The sequence below is a fragment of the Oncorhynchus gorbuscha genome, unplaced genomic scaffold (assembly GCF_021184085.1).
Source record: "Oncorhynchus gorbuscha isolate QuinsamMale2020 ecotype Even-year unplaced genomic scaffold, OgorEven_v1.0 Un_scaffold_1514, whole genome shotgun sequence".
Lineage (NCBI taxonomy): Eukaryota > Metazoa > Chordata > Actinopteri > Salmoniformes > Salmonidae > Oncorhynchus > Oncorhynchus gorbuscha.
In genome coordinates this window covers 10,400-34,726 of record NW_025746268.1, presented here as the reverse complement: position 1 = coordinate 34,726, position 24,327 = coordinate 10,400, and the positions used below count along the sequence as shown (strand labels likewise).

The window sequence follows — 24,327 nt, the reverse complement described above, 5'->3', positions numbered from 1 at the left end:
TGAACAGTTACTGGTCGCTCTAGACCGTGGTGTTCTCAGTCCTCTCTCTCGTCTCCTGACCGAGATGCTGAACACAGGTCGCTTAGACCGTGGTGTTCTCAGTCCTCTCTCTCGTCTCCTGACCGAGATGCTGAACACAGGTCGCTTAGACCGTGGTGTTCTCAGTCCTCTCTCTCGTCTCCTGACCGAGATGCTGAACACAGGTCGCTTAGACCGTGGTGTTCTCAGTCCTCTCTCGTCTCCTGACCGAGATGCTGAACACAGGTCGCTTAGACCGTGGTGTTCTCAGTCCTCTCTCTCGTCTCCTGACCGAGATGCTGAACACGGGAATAAAACCACGAGGGGGAATGATTGGTATCTACTCCGATACCCGATGTTAATCTGTTCAACATGACAACATGGTAACTAATACATGTGGTGTAGTTACTTGAGTTTTAGACAGCAATCTAAGTCCCCTGACTTGGTGTCCAGTGTCTGTGTGGGTATAGGGGTTAACTGACTTGGTATCAAGTGTCTGTGTGGGTACAGGGGTTACCTGACTTGGTGTCAGGTGTCTGTGTGGGTACAGAGGTTTCCTCTATATGCTGTATAGTGACATTAAGTATAGATATACCATTTCTAGAAGTTATATTCCTCATCTTAATGATACATTATGTATAGATATACCATTTCTAGAAGTTATATTCCTCATCTTAATGATACATTATGTATAGATATACCATTTCTAGAAGTTATATTCCTCATCTTAATGATACATTATGTATAGATATACCATTGCTAGAAGTCATATTCCTCATCTTAATGATACATTATGTATAGATATACCATTTCTAGAAGTTATATTCCTCATCTTAATGATACATTATGTATAGATCTACCATTTCTAGAAGTTATATTCCTCATCTTAATGATACATTATGTATAGATATACCATTTCTAGAAGTTATATTCCTCATCTTAATGATACATTATGTATAGATATACCATTTCTAGAAGTTATATTCCTCATCTAATCTTGACATATTATGAGTTGAGATTTGGAAGGATGGCCTCGAGATTAGACCACATAGGTTAATGTAGCCCATCACAGGGCCTTGAGCCTGCGCAGGGAAGCATTTTGGAGTGGACTGTGATTGGATAAGTATAATTTATATATATATATATTTATAAATGTTGTTTTTTTAGTTGACGTTTTTTATTTTGTATATCGTTTTCCCTCTTTCCCGACCTTGTATTCTTATTCTTATTAATAGTTATCAATAATGTTATTATCTTATTCAATACCCCGTCCAGCTGGTGGCGGTAATGCACCCCTAACATTGGATGCAAACCGCCGTTAAACCCCATCGAAGAAGAAGAAGAAGACCACCTCAACAGGAACCGGAAACGAGAACAAACTTTTCCCGGTCATTTTACGCAGCTAAAGTTGTTTAGTATTTTCTCTTATTGAGACACCAACACATTAAAGAACACGTCTACAACCTGTAAAAACCATCCCAGCGAGGAAAGTCGTGAGGTTAGCGAGCTATTTATCGACATGCTCTTGCTTAGCCGCCCATAGTTAGTGATTATAGCGTAACGTTAACCGGCTGGCCAGGTATCAACACAGCCAGTCAGTGCACTTGTTGGTGATACGTGGATTCAACCTGAAGGTAGCTACAGATAAACTTGTTTTGTGACCGTATGCAGGTTATTATTCCAACCTTGCCTTAACGTTAAGTCAACTACACAAGGTCTCGGTGAGCAACTGAATCAGGTGTGTTTTGAGCAAGGCTGGAACAAAAACCTGCACACCAGTTCTCCAGGGGTTAGGGTTGGACATCCTGGCATCTGCTCCAATATGCCGAGGGTGGCTTGATTCATTATAACCAGGTCCCTGTGTTTTGGTTAATCATGTTGATTCATTATAACCAGGTCCCTGTGTTTTGGTTAATTCATTATAACCAGGTCCCTGTGTTTTGGTTAATCGTGTTGATTCATTATAACCAAGTCCCTGTGTTTTGGTTAATCATGTTGATTCATTATAACCAGGACCCTGTGTTTTGGTTGATTCATTATAACCAGGTCCCTGTGTTTTGGTTGATTCATTATAACCAGGACCCTGTGTTTTGGTTAATTCATTATAACCAGGACCCTGTGTTTTGGTTGATTCATTATAACCAGGACCCTGTGTTTTGGTTAATCATGTTGATTCATTATAACCAAGTCCCTGTGTTTTGGTTAATCATGTTGATTCATTATAACCAGGACCCTGTGTTTTGGTTGATTCATTATAACCAGGTCCCTGTGTTTTGGTTAATCATGTTGATTCATTATAACCAGGTCCCTGTGTTTTGGTTAATCATGTTGATTCATTATAACCAGGACCCTGTGTTTTGGTTGATTCATTATAACGAGGACCCTGTGTTTTGGTTAATCATGTTGATTCATTATAACTAGGTCCCTGTGTTTTGGTTAATTCATTATAACCAGGACCCTGTGTTTTGGTTAATTCATTATAACCAGGACCCTGTGTTTTGGTTAATTCATTATAACCAGGTCCCTGTGTTTTGGTTGATTCATTATAACCAGGTCCCTGTGTTTTGGTTGATTCATTATAACCAGGACCCTGTGTTTTGGTTAATCATGTTGATTCATTATAACCAGGTCCCTGTGTTTTGGTTAATCATGTTGATTCATTATAACCAGGTCCCTGTGTTTTGGTTAATTCATTATAACCAGGACCCTGTGTTTTGGTTAATCATGTTGATTCATTATAACCAGGTCCCTGTGTTTTGGTTAATCATGTTGATTCATTATAACCAGGTCCCTGTGTTTTGGTTAATCATGTTGATTCATTATAACCAAGTCCCTGTGTTTTGGTTAATCGTGTTGATTCATTATAACCAAGTCCCTGTGTTTTGGTTAATCGTGTTGATTCATTATAACCAAGTCCCTGTGTTTTGGTTAATCGTGTTGATTCATTATAACCAAGTCCCTGTGTTTTGGTTAATCATGTTGATTCATTATAACCAAGTCCCTGTGTTTTGGTTAATCATGTTGATTCACTATAACCAAGTCCCTGTGTTTTGGTTAATCATGTTGATTCACTATAACCAAGTCCCTGTGTTTTGGTTAATCATGTTGATTCATTATAACCAAGTCCCTGTGTTTTGGTTAATCATGTTGATTCATTATAACCAAGTCCCTGTGTTTTGGTTAATCATGTTGATTCACTATAACCAAGTCCCTGTGTTTTGGTTAATCATGTTGATTCATTATAACCAAGTCCCTGTGTTTTGGTTAATCATGTTGATTCATTATAACCAAGTCCCTGTGTTTTGGTTAATCATGTTGATTCATTATAACCAAGTCCCTGTGTTTTGGTTGATTCATTATAACCAGGACCCTGTGTTTTGGTTAATTCATTATAACCAGGACCCTGTGTTTTGGTTAATCATGTTGATTCATTATAACCAAGTCCCTGTGTTTTGGTTAATCATGTTGATTCACTATAACCAAGTCCCTGTGTTTTGGTTAATCATGTTGATTCATTATAACCAAGTCCCTGTGTTTTGGTTAATCATGTTGATTCATTATAACCAGGACCCTGTGTTTTGGTTGATTCATTATAACCAGGACCCTGTGTTTTGGTTAATCATGTTGATTCATTATAACCAGGACCCTGTGTTTTGGTTAATCATGTTGATTCATTATAACCAAGTCCCTGTGTTTTGGTTAATCATGTTGATTCATTATAACCAGGACCCTGTGTTTTGGTTGATTCATTATAACCAGGACCCTGTGTTTTGGTTAATCATGTTGATTCATTATAACTAGGTCCCTGTGTTTTGGTTAATCATGTTGATTCATTATAACCAGGACCCTGTGTTTTGGTTGATTCATTATAACCAGGACCCTGTGTTTTGGTTGATTCATTATAACCAGGTCCCTGTGTTTTGGTTAATTCATTATAACCAGGTCCCTGTGTTTTGGTTGATTCATTATAACCAGGTCCCTGTGTTTTGGTTGATTCATTATAACCAGGTCCCTGTGTTTTGGTTAATCATGTTGATTCATTATAACCAGGTCCCTGTGTTTTGGTTGATTCATTATAACCAGGACCCTGTGTTTTGGTTGATTCATTATAACCAGGACCCTGTGTTTTGGTTGATTCATTATAACCAGGACCCTGTGTTTTGGTTAATCATGTTGATTCATTATAACTAGGTCCCTGTGTTTTGGTTAATCATGTTGATTCATTATAACCAGGACCCTGTGTTTTGGTTGATTCATTATAACCAGGACCCTGTGTTTTGGTTGATTCATTATAACCAGGTCCCTGTGTTTTGGTTAATTCATTATAACCAGGTCCCTGTGTTTTGGTTAATTCATTACAACCAGGTCCCTGTGTTTTGGTTGATTCATTATAACCAGGTCCCTGTGTTTTGGTTGATTCATTATAACCAGGTCCCTGTGTTTTGGTTAATCATGTTGATTCATTATAACCAGGTCCCTGTGTTTTGGTTGATTCATTATAACCAGGACCCTGTGTTTTGGTTGATTCATTATAACCAGGACCCTGTGTTTTGGTTGATTCATTATAACCAGGACCCTGTGTTTTGGTTAATCATGTTGATTCATTATAACCAGGTCCCTGTGTTTTGGTTAATCATGTTGATTCATTATAACTAGGTCCCTGTGTTTTGGTTGATTCATTATAACTAGGTCCCTGTGTTTTGGTTAATCATGTTGATTCATTATAACCAGGTCCCTGTGTTTTGGTTAATCATGTTGATTCATTATAACCAGGTCCCTGTGTTTTGGTTAATCATGTTGATTCATTATAACTAGGTCCCTGTGTTTTGGTTAATCATGTTGATTCATTATAACTAGGTCCCTGTGTTTTGGTTGATTCATTATAACCAGGTCCCTGTGTTTTGGTTGATTCATTATAACCAAGTCACTGTGTTTTGGTTAATCATGTTGATTCATTATAACCAGGTCCCTGTGTTTTGGTTGATTCATTATAACCAGGTCCCTGTGTTTTGGTTGATTCATTATAACCAAGTCCCTGTGTTTTGGTTAATCATGTTGATTCATTATAACCAGGTCCCTGTGTTTTGGTTGATTCATTATAACCAGGTCCCTGTGTTTTGGTTGATTCATTATAACCAGGTCCCTGTGTTTTGGTTGATTCATTATAACTAGGTCCCTGTGTTTTGGTTAATCATGTTGAATCATTATAACCAGGTCCCTGTGTTTTGGTTGATTCATTATAACCAGGACCCTGTGTTTTGGTTGATTCATTATAACCAGGACCCTGTGTTTTGGTTGATTCATTATAACCAGGACCCTGTGTTTTGGTTAATTCATTATAACCAGGTCCCTGTGTTTTGGTTAATTCATTATAACCAGGTCCCTGTGTTTTGGTTGATTCATTATAACCAGGACCCTGTGTTTTGGTTGATTCATTATAACCAGGACCCTGTGTTTTGGTTGATTCATTATAACCAGGACCCTGTGTTTTGGTTGATTCATTATAACCAGGACCCTGTGTTTTGGTTAATCATGTTGATTCATTATAACTAGGTCCCTGTGTTTTGGTTGATTCATTATAACTAGGTCCCTGTGTTTTGGTTAATCATGTTGATTCATTATAACCAGGTCCCTGTGTTTTGGTTAATCATGTTGATTCATTATAACCAGGTCCCTGTGTTTTGGTTAATCATGTTGATTCATTATAACTAGGTCCCTGTGTTTTGGTTGATTCATTATAACCAGGACCCTGTGTTTTGGTTGATTCATTATAACCAGGACCCTGTGTTTTGGTTAATTCATTATAACCAGGTCCCTGTGTTTTGGTTAATCATGTTGATTCATTATAACCAGGACCCTGTGTTTTGGTTGATTCATTATAACCAGGACCATGTGTTTTGGTTAATCGTGTCACATGACCTGGAATGTAACCTTTTTAATTTTAAGCCTTTTCTATCAATTTGAATTAGAACAAAAATGAAAGCAGTTGTCTGAGGATGTTTCTGGACCATCTGACATGAAAAAGAAAGTAGGACCTTTTGATTCAAAATCTTTTTAATAAAGTTTTTTTTTTAAACAATGTCATGTGACAAACACGATTAACCAAAACACAAAGGGACCTAATATTCTAACAACTTAACATTTCTCGTTTCAGATACTTTCATGTTTTAGATTTCAACATGTCCTTGAGTGCAGTCCACTCCACACTGTCTAGTCTGAAAACATGTCAGACAGATATTGGAACGGGGATGGACATTGTGACCGACGTTGCTCTGGACGTGGCAGAAACAGCAGGTAGGTTAGTGGCACGTCTCTATCAGAGAGACACTTGGTGCAGAAACAGCAGGTAGGTTAGTGGCACGTCTCTATCAGAGAGAAACAGCAGGTAGGTTAGTGGCATGTCTCTATCAGAGAGACACAGCAGGTAGGTTAGTGGCACGTCTCTATCAGAGAGAAACAGCAGGTAGGTTAGTGGCACGTCTCTATCAGAGAGACACAGCAGGTAGGTTAGTGGCACGTCTCTATCAGAGAGACACTTGGGGCAGAAACAGCAGGTAGGTTAGTGGCACGTCTCTATCAGAGAGACACAGCAGGTAGGTTAGTGGCACGTCTCTATCAGAGAGACACAGCAGGTAGGTTAGTGGCACGTCTCTATCAGAGAGACACAGCAGGTAGGTTAATGGCACGTCTCTATCAGAGAGACACAGCAGGTAGGTTAATGGCACGTCTCTATCAGAGAGACACAGCAGGTAGGTTAGTGGCACGTCTCTATCAGAGAGACACTTGGGGCAGAAACAGCAGGTAGGTTAGTGGCACGTCTCTATCAGAGAGACACAGCAGGTAGGTTAGTGGCATGTCTCTATCAGAGAGACACTTGGGGCAGAAACAGCAGGTAGGTTAGTGGCACGTCTCTATCAGAGAGACACTTGGGGCAGAAACAGCAGGTAGGTTAGTGGCACGTCTCTATCAGAGAGACACTTGGGGCAGAAACAGCAGGTAGGTTAGTGGCACGTCTCTATCAGAGAGAAACAGCAGGTAGGTTAGTGGCACGTCTCTATCAGAGAGACACAGCAGGTAGGTTAGTGGCACGTCTCTATCAGAGAGAAACAGCAGGTAGGTTAGTGGCACGTCTCTATCAGAGAGAAACAGCAGGTAGGTTAGTGGCACGTCTCTATCAGAGAGACACAGCAGGTAGGTTAGTGGCACGTCTCTATCAGAGAGAAACAGCAGGTAGGTTAGTGGCACGTCTCTATCAGAGAGACACAGCAGGTAGGTTAGTGGCACGTCTCTATCAGAGAGACACAGCAGGTAGGTTAGTGGCACGTCTCTATCAGAGAGACACAGCAGGTAGGTTAATGGCACGTCTCTATCAGAGAGACACAGCAGGTAGGTTAGTGGCACGTCTCTATCAGAGAGACACTTGGGGCAGAAACAGCAGGTAGGTTAGTGGCACGTCTCTATCAGAGAGACACAGCAGGTAGGTTAGTGGCACGTCTCTATCAGAGAGACACAGCAGGTAGGTTAGTGGCACGTCTCTATCAGAGAGACACAGCAGGTAGGTTAATGGCACGTCTCTATCAGAGAGACACAGCAGGTAGGTTAATGGCACGTCTCTATCAGAGAGACACAGCAGGTAGGTTAGTGGCACGTCTCTATCAGAGAGACACTTGGGGCAGAAACAGCAGGTAGGTTAGTGGCACGTCTCTATCAGAGAGACACAGCAGGTAGGTTAGTGGCATGTCTCTATCAGAGAGACACTTGGGGCAGAAACAGCAGGTAGGTTAGTGGCACGTCTCTATCAGAGAGACACTTGGGGCAGAAACAGCAGGTAGGTTAGTGGCACGTCTCTATCAGAGAGACACTTGGGGCAGAAACAGCAGGTAGGTTAGTGGCACGTCTCTATCAGAGAGAAACAGCAGGTAGGTTAGTGGCACGTCTCTATCAGAGAGACACAGCAGGTAGGTTAGTGGCACGTCTCTATCAGAGAGAAACAGCAGGTAGGTTAGTGGCACGTCTCTATCAGAGAGAAACAGCAGGTAGGTTAGTGGCACGTCTCTATCAGAGAGACACAGCAGGTAGGTTAGTGGCACGTCTCTATCAGAGAGAAACAGCAGGTAGGTTAGTGGCACGTCTCTATCAGAGAGACACAGCAGGTAGGTTAGTGGCACGTCTCTATCAGAGAGACACAGCAGGTAGGTTAGTGGCACGTCTCTATCAGAGAGACACAGCAGGTAGGTTAATGGCACGTCTCTATCAGAGAGACACAGCAGGTAGGTTAGTGGCACGTCTCTATCAGAGAGACACTTGGGGCAGAAACAGCAGGTAGGTTAGTGGCACGTCTCTATCAGAGAGACACAGCAGGTAGGTTAGTGGCACGTCTCTATCAGAGAGACACTTGGTGCAGAAACAGCAGGTAGGTTAGTGGCACGTCTCTATCAGAGAGAAACAGCAGGTAGGTTAGTGGCATGTCTCTATCAGAGAGACACAGCAGGTAGGTTAGTGGCACGTCTCTATCAGAGAGAAACAGCAGGTAGGTTAGTGGCACGTCTCTATCAGAGAGACACAGCAGGTAGGTTAGTGGCACGTCTCTATCAGAGAGACACTTGGGGCAGAAACAGCAGGTAGGTTAGTGGCACGTCTCTATCAGAGAGACACAGCAGGTAGGTTAGTGGCACGTCTCTATCAGAGAGACACAGCAGGTAGGTTAGTGGCACGTCTCTATCAGAGAGACACAGCAGGTAGGTTAATGGCACGTCTCTATCAGAGAGACACAGCAGGTAGGTTAATGGCACGTCTCTATCAGAGAGACACAGCAGGTAGGTTAGTGGCACGTCTCTATCAGAGAGACACTTGGGGCAGAAACAGCAGGTAGGTTAGTGGCACGTCTCTATCAGAGAGACACAGCAGGTAGGTTAGTGGCATGTCTCTATCAGAGAGACACTTGGGGCAGAAACAGCAGGTAGGTTAGTGGCACGTCTCTATCAGAGAGACACTTGGGGCAGAAACAGCAGGTAGGTTAGTGGCACGTCTCTATCAGAGAGACACTTGGGGCAGAAACAGCAGGTAGGTTAGTGGCACGTCTCTATCAGAGAGAAACAGCAGGTAGGTTAGTGGCACGTCTCTATCAGAGAGACACAGCAGGTAGGTTAGTGGCACGTCTCTATCAGAGAGAAACAGCAGGTAGGTTAGTGGCACGTCTCTATCAGAGAGAAACAGCAGGTAGGTTAGTGGCACGTCTCTATCAGAGAGACACAGCAGGTAGGTTAGTGGCACGTCTCTATCAGAGAGAAACAGCAGGTAGGTTAGTGGCACGTCTCTATCAGAGAGACACAGCAGGTAGGTTAGTGGCACGTCTCTATCAGAGAGACACAGCAGGTAGGTTAGTGGCACGTCTCTATCAGAGAGACACAGCAGGTAGGTTAATGGCACGTCTCTATCAGAGAGACACAGCAGGTAGGTTAGTGGCACGTCTCTATCAGAGAGACACTTGGGGCAGAAACAGCAGGTAGGTTAGTGGCACGTCTCTATCAGAGAGACACAGCAGGTAGGTTAGTGGCACGTCTCTATCAGAGAGACACAGCAGGTAGGTTAGTGGCACGTCTCTATCAGAGAGACACAGCAGGTAGGTTAATGGCACGTCTCTATCAGAGAGACACAGCAGGTAGGTTAATGGCACGTCTCTATCAGAGAGACACAGCAGGTAGGTTAGTGGCACGTCTCTATCAGAGAGACACTTGGGGCAGAAACAGCAGGTAGGTTAGTGGCACGTCTCTATCAGAGAGACACAGCAGGTAGGTTAGTGGCATGTCTCTATCAGAGAGACACTTGGGGCAGAAACAGCAGGTAGGTTAGTGGCACGTCTCTATCAGAGAGACACTTGGGGCAGAAACAGCAGGTAGGTTAGTGGCACGTCTCTATCAGAGAGACACTTGGGGCAGAAACAGCAGGTAGGTTAGTGGCACGTCTCTATCAGAGAGAAACAGCAGGTAGGTTAGTGGCACGTCTCTATCAGAGAGACACAGCAGGTAGGTTAGTGGCACGTCTCTATCAGAGAGAAACAGCAGGTAGGTTAGTGGCACGTCTCTATCAGAGAGAAACAGCAGGTAGGTTAGTGGCACGTCTCTATCAGAGAGACACAGCAGGTAGGTTAGTGGCACGTCTCTATCAGAGAGAAACAGCAGGTAGGTTAGTGGCACGTCTCTATCAGAGAGACACAGCAGGTAGGTTAGTGGCACGTCTCTATCAGAGAGACACAGCAGGTAGGTTAGTGGCACGTCTCTATCAGAGAGACACAGCAGGTAGGTTAGTGGCACGTCTCTATCAGAGAGACACAGCAGGTAGGTTAGTGGCACGTCTCTATCAGAGAGAAACAGCAGGTAGGTTAGTGGCACGTCTCTATCAGAGAGACACAGCAGGTAGGTTAGTGGCACGTCTCTATCAGAGAGACACTTGGGGCAGAAACAGCAGGTAGGTTAGTGGCACGTCTCTATCAGAGAGACACAGCAGGTAGGTTAGTGGCACGTCTCTATCAGAGAGACACAGCAGGTAGGTTAGTGGCACGTCTCTATCAGAGAGACACAGCAGGTAGGTTAATGGCACGTCTCTATCAGAGAGACACAGCAGGTAGGTTAATGGCACGTCTCTATCAGAGAGACACAGCAGGTAGGTTAGTGGCACGTCTCTATCAGAGAGACACTTGGGGCAGAAACAGCAGGTAGGTTAGTGGCACGTCTCTATCAGAGAGACACAGCAGGTAGGTTAGTGGCATGTCTCTATCAGAGAGACACTTGGGGCAGAAACAGCAGGTAGGTTAGTGGCACGTCTCTATCAGAGAGACACTTGGGGCAGAAACAGCAGGTAGGTTAGTGGCACGTCTCTATCAGAGAGACACTTGGGGCAGAAACAGCAGGTAGGTTAGTGGCACGTCTCTATCAGAGAGAAACAGCAGGTAGGTTAGTGGCACGTCTCTATCAGAGAGACACAGCAGGTAGGTTAGTGGCACGTCTCTATCAGAGAGAAACAGCAGGTAGGTTAGTGGCACGTCTCTATCAGAGAGAAACAGCAGGTAGGTTAGTGGCACGTCTCTATCAGAGAGACACAGCAGGTAGGTTAGTGGCACGTCTCTATCAGAGAGAAACAGCAGGTAGGTTAGTGGCACGTCTCTATCAGAGAGACACAGCAGGTAGGTTAGTGGCACGTCTCTATCAGAGAGACACAGCAGGTAGGTTAGTGGCACGTCTCTATCAGAGAGACACAGCAGGTAGGTTAATGGCACGTCTCTATCAGAGAGACACAGCAGGTAGGTTAGTGGCACGTCTCTATCAGAGAGACACTTGGGGCAGAAACAGCAGGTAGGTTAGTGGCACGTCTCTATCAGAGAGACACAGCAGGTAGGTTAGTGGCACGTCTCTATCAGAGAGACACAGCAGGTAGGTTAGTGGCACGTCTCTATCAGAGAGACACAGCAGGTAGGTTAATGGCACGTCTCTATCAGAGAGACACAGCAGGTAGGTTAATGGCACGTCTCTATCAGAGAGACACAGCAGGTAGGTTAGTGGCACGTCTCTATCAGAGAGACACTTGGGGCAGAAACAGCAGGTAGGTTAGTGGCACGTCTCTATCAGAGAGACACAGCAGGTAGGTTAGTGGCATGTCTCTATCAGAGAGACACTTGGGGCAGAAACAGCAGGTAGGTTAGTGGCACGTCTCTATCAGAGAGACACTTGGGGCAGAAACAGCAGGTAGGTTAGTGGCACGTCTCTATCAGAGAGACACTTGGGGCAGAAACAGCAGGTAGGTTAGTGGCACGTCTCTATCAGAGAGAAACAGCAGGTAGGTTAGTGGCACGTCTCTATCAGAGAGACACAGCAGGTAGGTTAGTGGCACGTCTCTATCAGAGAGAAACAGCAGGTAGGTTAGTGGCACGTCTCTATCAGAGAGAAACAGCAGGTAGGTTAGTGGCACGTCTCTATCAGAGAGACACAGCAGGTAGGTTAGTGGCACGTCTCTATCAGAGAGAAACAGCAGGTAGGTTAGTGGCACGTCTCTATCAGAGAGACACAGCAGGTAGGTTAGTGGCACGTCTCTATCAGAGAGACACAGCAGGTAGGTTAGTGGCACGTCTCTATCAGAGAGACACAGCAGGTAGGTTAATGGCACGTCTCTATCAGAGAGACACAGCAGGTAGGTTAGTGGCACGTCTCTATCAGAGAGACACTTGGGGCAGAAACAGCAGGTAGGTTAGTGGCACGTCTCTATCAGAGAGACACTTGGGGCAGAAACAGCAGGTAGGTTAGTGGCACGTCACTATCAGAGAGACACTTGGGGCAGAAACAGCAGGTAGGTTAGTGGCACGTCTCTATCAGAGAGAAACAGCAGGTAGGTTAGTGGCACGTCTCTATCAGAGAGACACAGCAGGTAGGTTAGTGGCACGTCTCTATCAGAGAGACACAGCAGGTAGGTTAGTGGCACGTCTCTATCAGAGAGACACAGCAGGTAGGTTAGTGGCACGTCTCTATCAGAGAGAAACAGCAGGTAGGTTAGTGGCACGTCTCTATCAGAGAGAAACAGCAGGTAGGTTAGTGGCACGTCTCTATCAGAGAGACACAGCAGGTAGGTTAGTGGCACGTCTCTATCAGAGAGAAACAGCAGGTAGGTTAGTGGCACGTCTCTATCAGAGAGACACAGCAGGTAGGTTAGTGGCACGTCTCTATCAGAGAGACACAGCAGGTAGGTTAGTGGCACGTCTCTATCAGAGAGACACAGCAGGTAGGTTAGTGGCACGTCTCTATCAGAGAGAAACAGCAGGTAGGTTAGTGGCACGTCTCTATCAGAGAGAAACAGCAGGTAGGTTAGTGGCACGTCTCTATCAGAGAGACACAGCAGGTAGGTTAGTGGCACGTCTCTATCAGAGAGAAACAGCAGGTAGGTTAGTGGCACGTCTCTATCAGAGAGAAACAGCAGGTAGGTTAGTGGCACGTCTCTATCAGAGAGACACTTGGTGCAGAAACAGCAGGTAGGTTAGTGGCACGTCTCTATCAGAGAGACACAGCAGGTAGGTTAGTGGCACGTCTCTATCAGAGAGACACTTGGTGCAGAAACAGCAGGTAGGTTAGTGGCACGTCTCTATCAGAGAGACACAGCAGGTAGGTTAGTGGCACGTCTCTATCAGAGAGACACAGCAGGTAGGTTAGTGGCACGTCTCTATCAGAGAGACACTTGGGGCAGAAACAGCAGGTAGGTTAGTGGCACGTCTCTATCAGAGAGACACTTGGTGCAGAAACAGCAGGTAGGTTAGTGGCATGTCTCTATCAGAGAGACACTTGGGGCAGAAACAGCAGGTAGGTTAGTGGCACGTCTCTATCAGAGAGACACAGCAGGTAGGTTAGTGGCACGTCTCTATCAGAGAGACACTTGGGGCAGAAACAGCAGGTAGGTTAGTGGCACATCTCTATCAGAGAGACACTTGGGGCAGAAACAGCAGGTAGGTTAGTGGCACGTCTCTATCAGAGAGACACAGCAGGTAGGTTAGTGGCACGTCTCTATCAGAGAGACACAGCAGGTAGGTTAGTGGCACGTCTCTATCAGAGAGAAACAGCAGGTAGGTTAGTGGCACGTCTCTATCAGAGAGAAACAGCAGGTAGGTTAGTGGCACGTCTCTATCAGAGAGACACAGCAGGTAGGTTAGTGGCACGTCTCTATCAGAGAGAAACAGCAGGTAGGTTAGTGGCACGTCTCTATCAGAGAGACACAGCAGGTAGGTTAGTGGCACGTCTCTATCAGAGAGACACAGCAGGTAGGTTAGTGGCACGTCTCTATCAGAGAGACACAGCAGGTAGGTTAATGGCACGTCTCTATCAGAGAGACACAGCAGGTAGGTTAGTGGCACGTCTCTATCAGAGAGACACTTGGGGCAGAAACAGCAGGTAGGTTAGTGGCACGTCTCTATCAGAGAGACACTTGGGGCAGAAACAGCAGGTAGGTTAGTGGCACGTCTCTATCAGAGAGACACTTGGGGCAGAAACAGCAGGTAGGTTAGTGGCACGTCTCTATCAGAGAGACACTTGGGGCAGAAACAGCAGGTAGGTTAGTGGCACGTCTCTATCAGAGAGAAACAGCAGGTAGGTTAGTGGCACGTCTCTATCAGAGAGACACAGCAGGTAGGTTAGTGGCACGTCTCTATCAGAGAGACACAGCAGGTAGGTTAGTGGCACGTCTCTATCAGAGAGACACAGCAGGTAGGTTAGTGGCACGTCTCTATCAGAGAGAAACAGCAGGTAGGTTAGTGGCACGTCTCTATCAGAGAGAAACAGCAGGTAGGTTAGTGGCACGTCTCTATCAGAGAGACACAGCAGGTAGGTTAGTGGCACGTCTCTATCAGAGAGAAACAGCAGGTAGGTTAGTGGCACGTCTCTATCAGAGAGACACAGCAGGTAGGTTAGTGGCACGTCTCTATCAGAGAGACACAGCAGGTAGGTTAGTGGCACGTCTCTATCAGAGAGACACAGCAGGTAGGTTAGTGGCACGTCTCTATCAGAGAGAAACAGCAGGTAGGTTAGTGGCACGTCTCTATCAGAGAGAAACAGCAGGTAGGTTAGTGGCACGTCTCTATCAGAGAGACACAGCAGGTAGGTTAGTGGCACGTCTCTATCAGAGAGAAACAGCAGGTAGGTTAGTGGCACGTCTCTATCAGAGAGACACAGCAGGTAGGTTAGTGGCACGTCTCTATCAGAGAGACACTTGGTGCAGAAACAGCAGGTAGGTTAGTGGCACGTCTCTATCAGAGAGACACAGCAGGTAGGTTAGTGGCACGTCTCTATCAGAGAGACACTTGGTGCAGAAACAGCAGGTAGGTTAGTGGCACGTCTCTATCAGAGAGACACAGCAGGTAGGTTAGTGGCACGTCTCTATCAGAGAGACACAGCAGGTAGGTTAGTGGCACGTCTCTATCAGAGAGACACTTGGGGCAGAAACAGCAGGTAGGTTAGTGGCACGTCTCTATCAGAGAGACACTTGGTGCAGAAACAGCAGGTAGGTTAGTGGCACGTCTCTATCAGAGAGACACTTGGGGCAGAAACAGCAGGTAGGTTAGTGGCACGTCTCTATCAGAGAGACACTTGGGGCAGAAACAGCAGGTAGGTTAGTGGCACGTCTCTATCAGAGAGACACAGCAGGTAGGTTAGTGGCACGTCTCTATCAGAGAGACACAGCAGGTAGGTTAGTGGCATGTCTCTATCAGAGAGACACAGCAGGTAGGTTAGTGGCACGTCTCTATCAGAGAGACACAGCAGGTAGGTTAGTGGCACGTCTCTATCAGAGAGACACTTGGGGCAGAAACAGCAGGTAGGTTAGTGGCACGTCTCTATCAGAGAGACACAGCAGGTAGGTTAGTGGCACGTCTCTATCAGAGAGACACTTGGGGCAGAAACAGCAGGTAGGTTAGTGGCACGTCTCTATCAGAGAGACACTTGGGGCAGAAACAGCAGGTAGGTTAGTGGCACGTCTATCAGAGAGACACTTGACTGTGCTGGTAATATCGTTGTCGAATCCTTCTCACTGGACAGGATCTTAGTGTGTATGTAGTCAATGGGACTGTCTGACTGACTGTCTGACTGACTGTCTGACTGACTGACTGACTGTCTGACTGACTGTCTGACTGACTGTCTGTTACTGTCTGTTACTGTCTGTCTGACTGACTGTCTGTCTGACTGACTGTCTGACTGACTGTCTGTCTGACTGACTGACTGTCTGACTGACTGTCTGTCTGTCTGACTGACTCTCTGTCTGACTGTCTGACTGACTGACTGACTGTCTGTCTGTCTGTCTGTCTGTCTGACTGTCTGACGTAACTAGGAAGGGGAGCGGTTCACCCAAGGATGTCACTTGAGGATTTTGGTATATTGACATTTTTACTAGCCCAGTCTGGAAAGCACTAGCCAGCAGGCTAGTTGGGCACATGTTCTACTATACAGAGCTATGGACTGCTGTCTACCATTTGGAAGCTTGTGTCACCATAACAACAGTATACAGAGATATAAAATGCTGTCTTCCATTTGGAAGCTTGTGTCACCATAACAACAGCATACAGATATATGGAATGCTGTCTACCATTTGGAAGCTTGTGTCACCATAACAACAGCATACAGATATATGGAATGCTGTCTACCATTTGGAAGCTTGTGTCACCATAACAACAGTATACAGAGCTATGGAATGCTGTCTACCATTTGGAAGCTTGTCTACGATTTTTAATGCTGTCTACGATTTGGAAGCTTGTCACCATAACAACAGTATACAGAGCTATGAAATGCTGTCTACGATTTGGAAGCTTGTGTCACCATAACAACAGTATACAGAGATATGGAATGCTGTCTTCCATTTGGAAGCTTGTGTCACCATAACAACAGTATACAAAGCTATGGAATGCTGTCTACCATTTGGAAGCTTGTGTCACCATAACAACAGTATACAGAGATATGGAATGCTGTCTACCATTTGGCAGCTTGTGTCACCATAACAACAGTATACAGAGATATGAAATGCTGTCTACGATTTGGAAGCTTGTGTCACCATAACAACAGTATACAGAGATATGAATAATTGTGTATGATGTGATGATTATTACAGGAACTGAGAATGACGCAGTCCTGAAGAAGCTGGAGGTGATGATGCTGGAGTGTGCCAAACTGGACCAGGAGATCAACTGCTTCGTTGAGGTGGTGAACTGTGTCACTGCAGAGGTGAAGTACTGAACTACAGGGGTCAAAGTTCATTTTCTGTCGGATGGATTCTGGAGATCAGTGTGGATCCTCAAACGGAGGCGTGTAGCCTACTGTAGCTGTTGGATAAGGAATTACAATCCTCTACGTTATCACTCAGAATGTCACTTTCCAGTGATACTAGTCATGTAATGGTGTTATTAAACTAAACCAGTCAATAGATGATCTATAGCGAGATATATTGATAAGTCACCTTGTCCTAGAGATATATTGATAAAAGTCACCTTGTCCTAGAGATATATTGATAAAAGTCACCTTGTCCTAGAGATATATTGATAACAGTCACCTTGTCCTAGAGATATATTGATAAAAGTCACCTTGTCCTAGAGATATATTGATAAAAGTCACCTTGTCCTAGAGATATATTGATAAAAGTCACCTTGTCCTAGAGATATATTGATAAAAGTCACCTTGTCCTAGAGATATATTGATAACAGTCACCTTGTCCTAGAGATATATTGATAAAAGTCACCTTGTCCTAGAGATATATTGATAAAAGTCACCTTGTCCTAGAGATATATTGATAACAGTCACCTTGTCCTAGAGATATATTGATAACAGTCACCTTGTCCTAGAGATATATTGATAACAGTCACCTTGTCCTAGAGATATATTGATAACAGTCACCTTGTCCTAGAGATATATTGATAACAGTCACCTTGTCCTAGAGATATATTGATAACAGTCACCTTGTCCTAGAGATATATTGATAAAAGTCACCTTGTCCTAGAGATATATTGATAAAAGTCACCTTGTCCTAGAGATATATTGATAAAAGTCACCTTGTCCTAGAGATATATTGATAAAAGTCACCTTGTCCTAGAGATATATTGATAAAAGTCACCTTGTCCTAGAGATATATTGATAAAAGTCACCTTGTCCTAGAGATATATTGATAAAAGTCACCTTGTCCTAGAGATATATTGATAAAAGTCACCTTGTCCTAGAGATATATTGATAAAAGTCACCTTGTCCTAGAGATATATTGATAAAAGTCACCTTGTCCTAGAGATATATTGATAAAAGTCACCTTGTCCTAGAGATATATTGATAACAGTCACCTTGTCCTAGAGATATATTGATAAAAGTCACCTTGTCCTAGAGATATATTGATAAAAGTCACCTTGTCCTGGAGATATATTGATAAAAGTCACCTTGTCCTAGAGATATATTGATAACAGTCACCTTGTCCTAGAGATATATTGATAAGTCACCTTGTCTTAGAGATATATTGCTAAAAGTCACCGTGTCCTAGAGATATATTGATAACAGTCACCTTGTCCTAGAGATATATTGATAAGTCACCTTGTCCTAGAGATATATTGATAAAAGTCACCTTGTCCTAGAGATATATTGATAAAAGTCACCTTGTCCTAGAGATATATTGATAAAAGTCACCTTGTCCTAGAGATATATTGATAAAAGTCACCTTGTCCTGGAGATATATTGATAAAAGTCACCTTGTCCTGGAGATATATTGATAACAGTCACCTTGTCCTAGAGATATATTGATAAGTCACCTTGTCTTAGAGATATATTGATAAAAGTCACCTTGTCCTAGAGATATATTGATAAAAGTCACCTTGTCCTAGAGATATATTGATAAAAGTCACCTTGTCCTGGAGAGATTTACATGGTTATTAAACCAAACACAGCCCTTATTTTAACTGTTTCTAAAATCCCCTATAGGGGGGAAAGATTGGAACCTTTTCCCTGTTTTAACCCGCTAGGTTTTATGGGTATTATGACACCACCTCCGCTAGGTTTTATGGGTATTATGACACCACCTCCGCTAGGTTTTATGGGTATTATGACACCACCTCCGCTAGGTTTTATGGGTATTATGACACCACCTCCGCTAGGTTTTATGGGTATTATGACACCACCCCCGCTAGGTTTTATGGGTATTATGATACCACCTCCGCTAGGTTTTATGGGTATTATGACACCATCTCCGCTAGGTTTTATGGGTATTATGACACCATCTCCGCTAGGTTTTATGGGTATTATGACACCACCTCCGCTAGGTTTTATGGGTATTATGACACCACCTCCGCTAGGTTTTATGGGTATTATGACACCACCCCCGCTAGGTTTTATGGGTATTATGACACCACCCCCGCTAGGTTTTATGGGTATTATGACACCACCACCGCTAGGTTTTATGGGTATTATGACACCACCTCCGCTAGGTTTTATGGGTATTATGACACCACCTCCACAGTGGGGCTCTATAACACCCAGGTCGTATTCCTTTGGCACCAGACTTATCGAAGCGGTCTGAAACAGGGAGGGACTAACTGATCGTCTGAAACAGGGAGGGACTAACTGATCGTCTGAAACAGGGAGGGACTAACTGATCGTCTGAAACGGGGAGGGACTAACTGATCGTCTGAAACGGGGAGGGACTAACTGATCGTCTGAAACGGGGAGGGACTAACTGATTGTCTGAAACGGGGAGGGACTAACTGATCGTCTGAAACGGGGAGGGACTAACTGATCGTCTGAAACGGGGAGGGACTAACTGATCGTCTGAAACGGGGAGGGACTAACTGATCGTCTGAAACGGGGAGGGACTAACTGATCGTCTGAAACGGGGAGGGACTAACTGATCGTCTGAAACGGGGAGGGACTAACTGATCGTCTGAAACGGGGAGGGACTAACTGATCGTCTGAAACGGGGAGGGACTAACTGATCGTCTGAAACGGGGAGGGACTAACTGATCGTCTGAAACGGGGAGGGACTAACTGATCGTCTGAAACGGGGAGGGACTAACTGAGCGTCTGAAACGGGGAGGGACTAACTGATCGTCTGAAACGGGGAGGGACTAACTGATCATCTGAAACGGGGAGGGACTACAGGGAGGGACTAACTGATCGTCTGAAACGGGGAGGGACTACAGGGAGGGACTAACTGATCGTCTGAAACGGGGAGGGACTAACTGATCGTCTGAAACGGGGAGGGACTAACTGATCGTCTGAAACAGGGAGGGACTAACTGATCGTCTGAAACAGGGAGGGACTAACTGATCGTCTGAAACAGGGAGGGACTAACTGATTGTCTGAAACAGGGAGGGACTACAGGGAGGGACTAACTGATCGTCTGAAACAGGGAGGGACTAACTGATCGTCTGAAACAGGGAGGGACTAACTGATTGTCTGAAACAGGGAGGGACTACAGGGAGGGACTAACTGATCATCTGAAACAGGGAGGGACTAACTGATCGTCTGAAACGGGGAGGGACTAACTGATCGTCTGAAACGGGGAGGGACTAACTGATCGTCTGAAACGGGGAGGGACTAACTGAACGTCTGAAACAGGGAGGGACTAACTGATCGTCTGAAACAGGGAGGGACTAACTGATCATCTGAAACAGGGAGGGACTAACTGTCCCTCCTGAAACGGGGAGATGATCGTCTGAAACCTAACTGATCGTTGGAAGGGGAGGGACTAACTCCTCCCTGTTTCAGACTAACTGATCGTCTGAAACGGGGAGGGACTAACTGATCGTCTGAAACAGGGAGGGACTAACTGATCGTCTGAAACAGGGAGGGACTAACTGATCATGTCCAATATGAAATTCTTCGTTTTTATTTTCCATTGCAAAGCTTTTTGCTATGGTGTTCACGAATGAGCACCTGTCTGCCCCCCTAGAGCACCTGTCTGCCCCCTAGAGCACCTGTCTGCCCCCCAGAGCACCTGTCTGCCCCCCAGCACCTGTCTGCCCAGGGAGGACTAACTGATCGCCTGGAAACAGGAGGACCCTAGAGCACCTGTCTGCCCCCCTAGAGCACCTGTCTGCCCCCCTAGAGCACCTGTCTGCCCCCCTCCCAGAGCACCTGTCTGCCCCCTCCCAGAGCACCTGTCTGCCCCCCTCCCAGAGCGCCTGTCTTCCCCCAGCACCTGTCTTCCCCTCCCAGAGAGCCTGTCTTCCCCCCAGCACCTGTCTTCCCCTCCCAGAGAGCCTGTCTGCCCCCACCCAGCACCTGTCTTCCCCCTCCCAGAGCGCCTGTCTTCCCCCAGCACCTGTCTTCCCCCTTCCAGAGCGCCTGTCTGCCCCCTCCCAGAGCACCTGTCTTCCCCCTCCCAGAGCGCCTGTCTTCCCCCCTCCCAGAGCGCCTGTCTTCCCCCTCCCAGAGCACCTGTCTTCCCCCCCCAGCACCTGTCTTCCCCCCTCAGCACCTGTCTCCCCCCTCCCAGAGCGCCTGTCTCCCCCTCCCAGAGCGCCTGTCTTCCCCCCTCCCAGAGCGCCTGTCTTCCCCCCTCCCAGAGCGCCTGTCTTCCCCCCTCCCAGAGCGCCTGTCTTCCCCCCTCCCAGAGCGCCTGTCTTCCCCCTCCCAGAGCACCTGTCTTCCCCCCTCCCAGAGCGCCTGTCTTCCCCCTCCCAGAGCACCTGTCTTCCCCCCTCCCAGAGCACCTGTCTTCCCCCCTCCCAGAGCGCCTGTCTCCCCCCCCCAGCACCTGTCTGATGTTACCTGTCTCCTGTTCTCCAGGTGAGGAACCAGGAGCCCGAGGCCATGTTCAGACTGAAGTCTCTGGTGAAGGAGAAGTTCACTGAGACACACGGCAGTCTGTCTGAGGGAGAGCTGCAGAACCACGTCAAGCTGGTCAGCTTTAAGGAGAACGTCAGAAACGCACTCAAAACAGGTGAGGCACACACACACACACACACACACACACACACACACACACACACACACACACACACACACACACACACTAGTTGTATGTAGACTAGCAGCACGTCCCACATGGTGACTGGTTAACCTGTCTTGTGTGTATGTTCTGTCTCCATCAGTGAACCCTGAGGCAGCAGAGAATATGGATGAGGATATGGATGAGGACGTTGCTGTGACGCAGAGTGAAGTTAACTTCACCTGTCCCCTGACTCAGGTTGGTCTCAGTATCTAACCTGTCCCCTGACTCAGGTTGGTCTCAGTATCTAACCTGTCCCCTGACTCAGGTTGGTCTCAGTATCTAACCTGTCCCCTGACTCAGGTTGGTCTCAGTATCTAACCTGTCCCCTGACTCAGGTTGGTCTCAGTATCTAACCTGTCCCCTGACTCAGGTTGGTCTCAGTATCTAACCTGTCCCCTGACTCAGGTTGGTCTCAGTATCTAACCTGTCCCCTGACTCAGGTTGGTCTCAGTATCTAACCTGTCCCCTGACTCAGGTTGGTCTCAGTATCTAACCTGTCCCCTGACTCAGGTTGGTCTCAGTATCTAACCTGTCCCCTGACTCAGGTTGGTCTCAGTATCTAACCTGTCCCCTGACTCAGGTTGGTCTCAGTATCTAACCTGTCCCCTGACTCAGGTTGGTCTCAGTATCTAACCTGTCCCCTGACTCAGGTTGGTCTCAGTATCTAACCTGTCCCCTGACTCAGGTTGGTCTCAGTATCTAACCTGTCCCCTGACTCAGGTTGGTCTCAGTATCTAACCTGTCCCCTGACTCAGGTTGGTCTCAGTATCTAACCTGTCCCCTGACTCAGGTTGGTCTCAGTATCTAACCTGTCCCCTGACTCAGGTTGGTCTCAGTATCTAACCTGTCCCCTGACTCAGGTTGGTCTCAGTATCTAACCTGTCCCCTGACTCAGGTTGGTCTCAGTATCTAACCTGTCCCCTGACTCAGGTTGGTCTCAGTATCTAACCTGTCCCCTGACTCAGGTTGGTCTCAGTATCTAACCTGTCCCCTGACTCAGGTTGGTCTCAGTATCTAACCTGTCCCCTGACTCAGGTTGGTCTCAGTATCTAACCTGTCCCCTGACTCAGGTTGGTCTCAGTATCTAACCTGTCCCCTGACTCAGGTTGGTCTCAGTATCTAACCTGTCCCCTGACTCAGGTTGGTCTCTACTCCTCCTGATGGTATGTCTTTCCCCCACTGTAAACTAATCTGCCCGGCAACAGGACAATAAAGCCTTACAGTCTGGTTGTGTCCATGTTGTTGTGCGGCCCTGCAGGTGGAGATGGTGAACCCCATGAAGAACCAGAAGTGTAACCACCACTACGACCGGGACGCCATTATGGGGATGATCAAGGCCAGGCAAAACCAGAAGAAGAAGTTACGGTGAGACTCCTACTGTCTGGTTTAGTCGATTCATTTACACTCTGTTGTCTTGAGTCTGCCTGTTACTGTTAGGATCTTGTCTTATCAGGATGTGATGTCGTCTCTCTGTCCTACCCTGTTGCTATAGCACCTTGTCAATCAGGATGTGATGTCGTCTCTGTCCTACCCTGTTGCTATAGCACCTTGTCAATCAGGATGTGATGTCGTCTCTGTCCTACCCTGCTGTTTTCTCACCTTGTTTTCCACTTAAACAACTGTTGCAGTTAAAACATTAGATTGATTCATTAGCATATTCCTTTTCTCCGTCCCACAGCTGTCCGGTGGTTGGCTGTGGCAACACGGACGTGAAGCAGGGAGACCTGATCCTAGATCAGATTATGAAGAGACAGATCCTGAAGAAGTAGACTACCCAGGCACTATTCTGGGGTACGCCAACTCATCAAACCTGACAATAATAATTAGACTTTTATTTAATTGAGGAAAAAACATGACTTTTTCCGTTGTGTCTGATTGTATTTGTTCGTCACAGAATTGCACTATTCTGAAGTTTTATATAACAAAACCTCGCTTTATTTATACATAAGGGATTCATATTTTTTAGTCAGTTCAATAAAGGTTTATTGGGGGGGGGTAGCTTAGTGATTACAGCATTGGGCCAGTAACTGAAAGGTTGCTAGATCGAATCCCTAAGCTGACAAGGTAAAAGAAAATCTGTCATTCTGCCCCTGAATAAGGCAGTTAACCTACTTTTTTTCCCTGGTAGGTCGTATTTGTAAATAATAATTTGTTCTTAACTGACTTGCCTAGTTAAATAAATAAAAAACATTTTAAAAATATCTATGCCTTTGGTGTTGAGAACCTGCAGTTACTGTAATAGACCACTGGGGGGCAGTGTCGTCCCTGGAATACACCACAAAGGGATCAGGAGAGGAGACTCAGGTCATGAAGAGAGAAGCTGGATAATCAGCCTACTTATTCTGAGAGAGTTGGGCTAAATGAATCAGAGAATGTGGGTTTCCTAAATACTTACAAACAACAGAAAGATCATGTCTGTAACATACAAAGTGAAAAGATTATTGAATAAATTATGTGGAAATGATCAAATATCTATTTTCAGTTCCATCCTAAAAGTAGACCATTTCATTGTGTGAAATCTGTGAATCAATTCAGTTGAGTGATTAAATCTGTCTCCCCTCCTGCCTCTCATCTCTTGCCTCTCCTCTCCTGCCTCTCCTCTCTTGCCTCTCCTCTCTTGCCTCTCCCTCTACTGCCTCTCCCCCTGCCTCTCCTCTACTGCCTCTCCCCCTGCCTCTCCTCTCTTGCCTCTCCCCCTGCCTCTCCCTCTACTGCCTCTCCCCCTGCCTCTCCTCTCTTGCCTCTCCTCCTGCCTCTCCTCTGCTGCCTCTTCTCTACTGCCTCTCCTCTCCTGCCTCTCCTCTCCTGCCTCTCCTCCTGCCTCTCCCCCTG

General features: G+C 45.9%; 1 protein-coding gene across 4 annotated transcripts; it reads left to right on the top strand.

Annotated features, from left to right (window-relative positions):
• Positions 1-1,375: 1,375 nt before the first annotated feature.
• LOC124023151 (E3 SUMO-protein ligase NSE2-like) lies at positions 1,376-24,103 on the top strand. 4 transcript variants are annotated; one of them, XM_046337688.1, is made up of 8 exons: positions 1,502-1,516; positions 5,988-6,046; positions 6,173-6,312; positions 16,645-16,757; positions 21,291-21,444; positions 21,596-21,690; positions 22,754-22,860; positions 23,174-24,103. In XM_046337688.1, exons 3-8 carry the CDS (start codon positions 6,198-6,200, stop codon positions 23,262-23,264), a joined length of 675 nt encoding a protein of 224 aa, XP_046193644.1. In that variant the 5' UTR covers positions 1,502-1,516; positions 5,988-6,046; positions 6,173-6,197; the 3' UTR covers positions 23,265-24,103. The 4 variants fall into 4 exon arrangements, with proteins under 4 accessions (XP_046193642.1, XP_046193644.1, XP_046193641.1 ...); XM_046337687.1 differs by lacking the exon at positions 1,502-1,516 and adding an exon at positions 1,551-1,652; XM_046337686.1 differs by lacking the exon at positions 5,988-6,046 and having other exon boundaries at positions 1,376-1,516.
• The last annotated feature ends 224 nt before the right edge of the window (positions 24,104-24,327 follow it).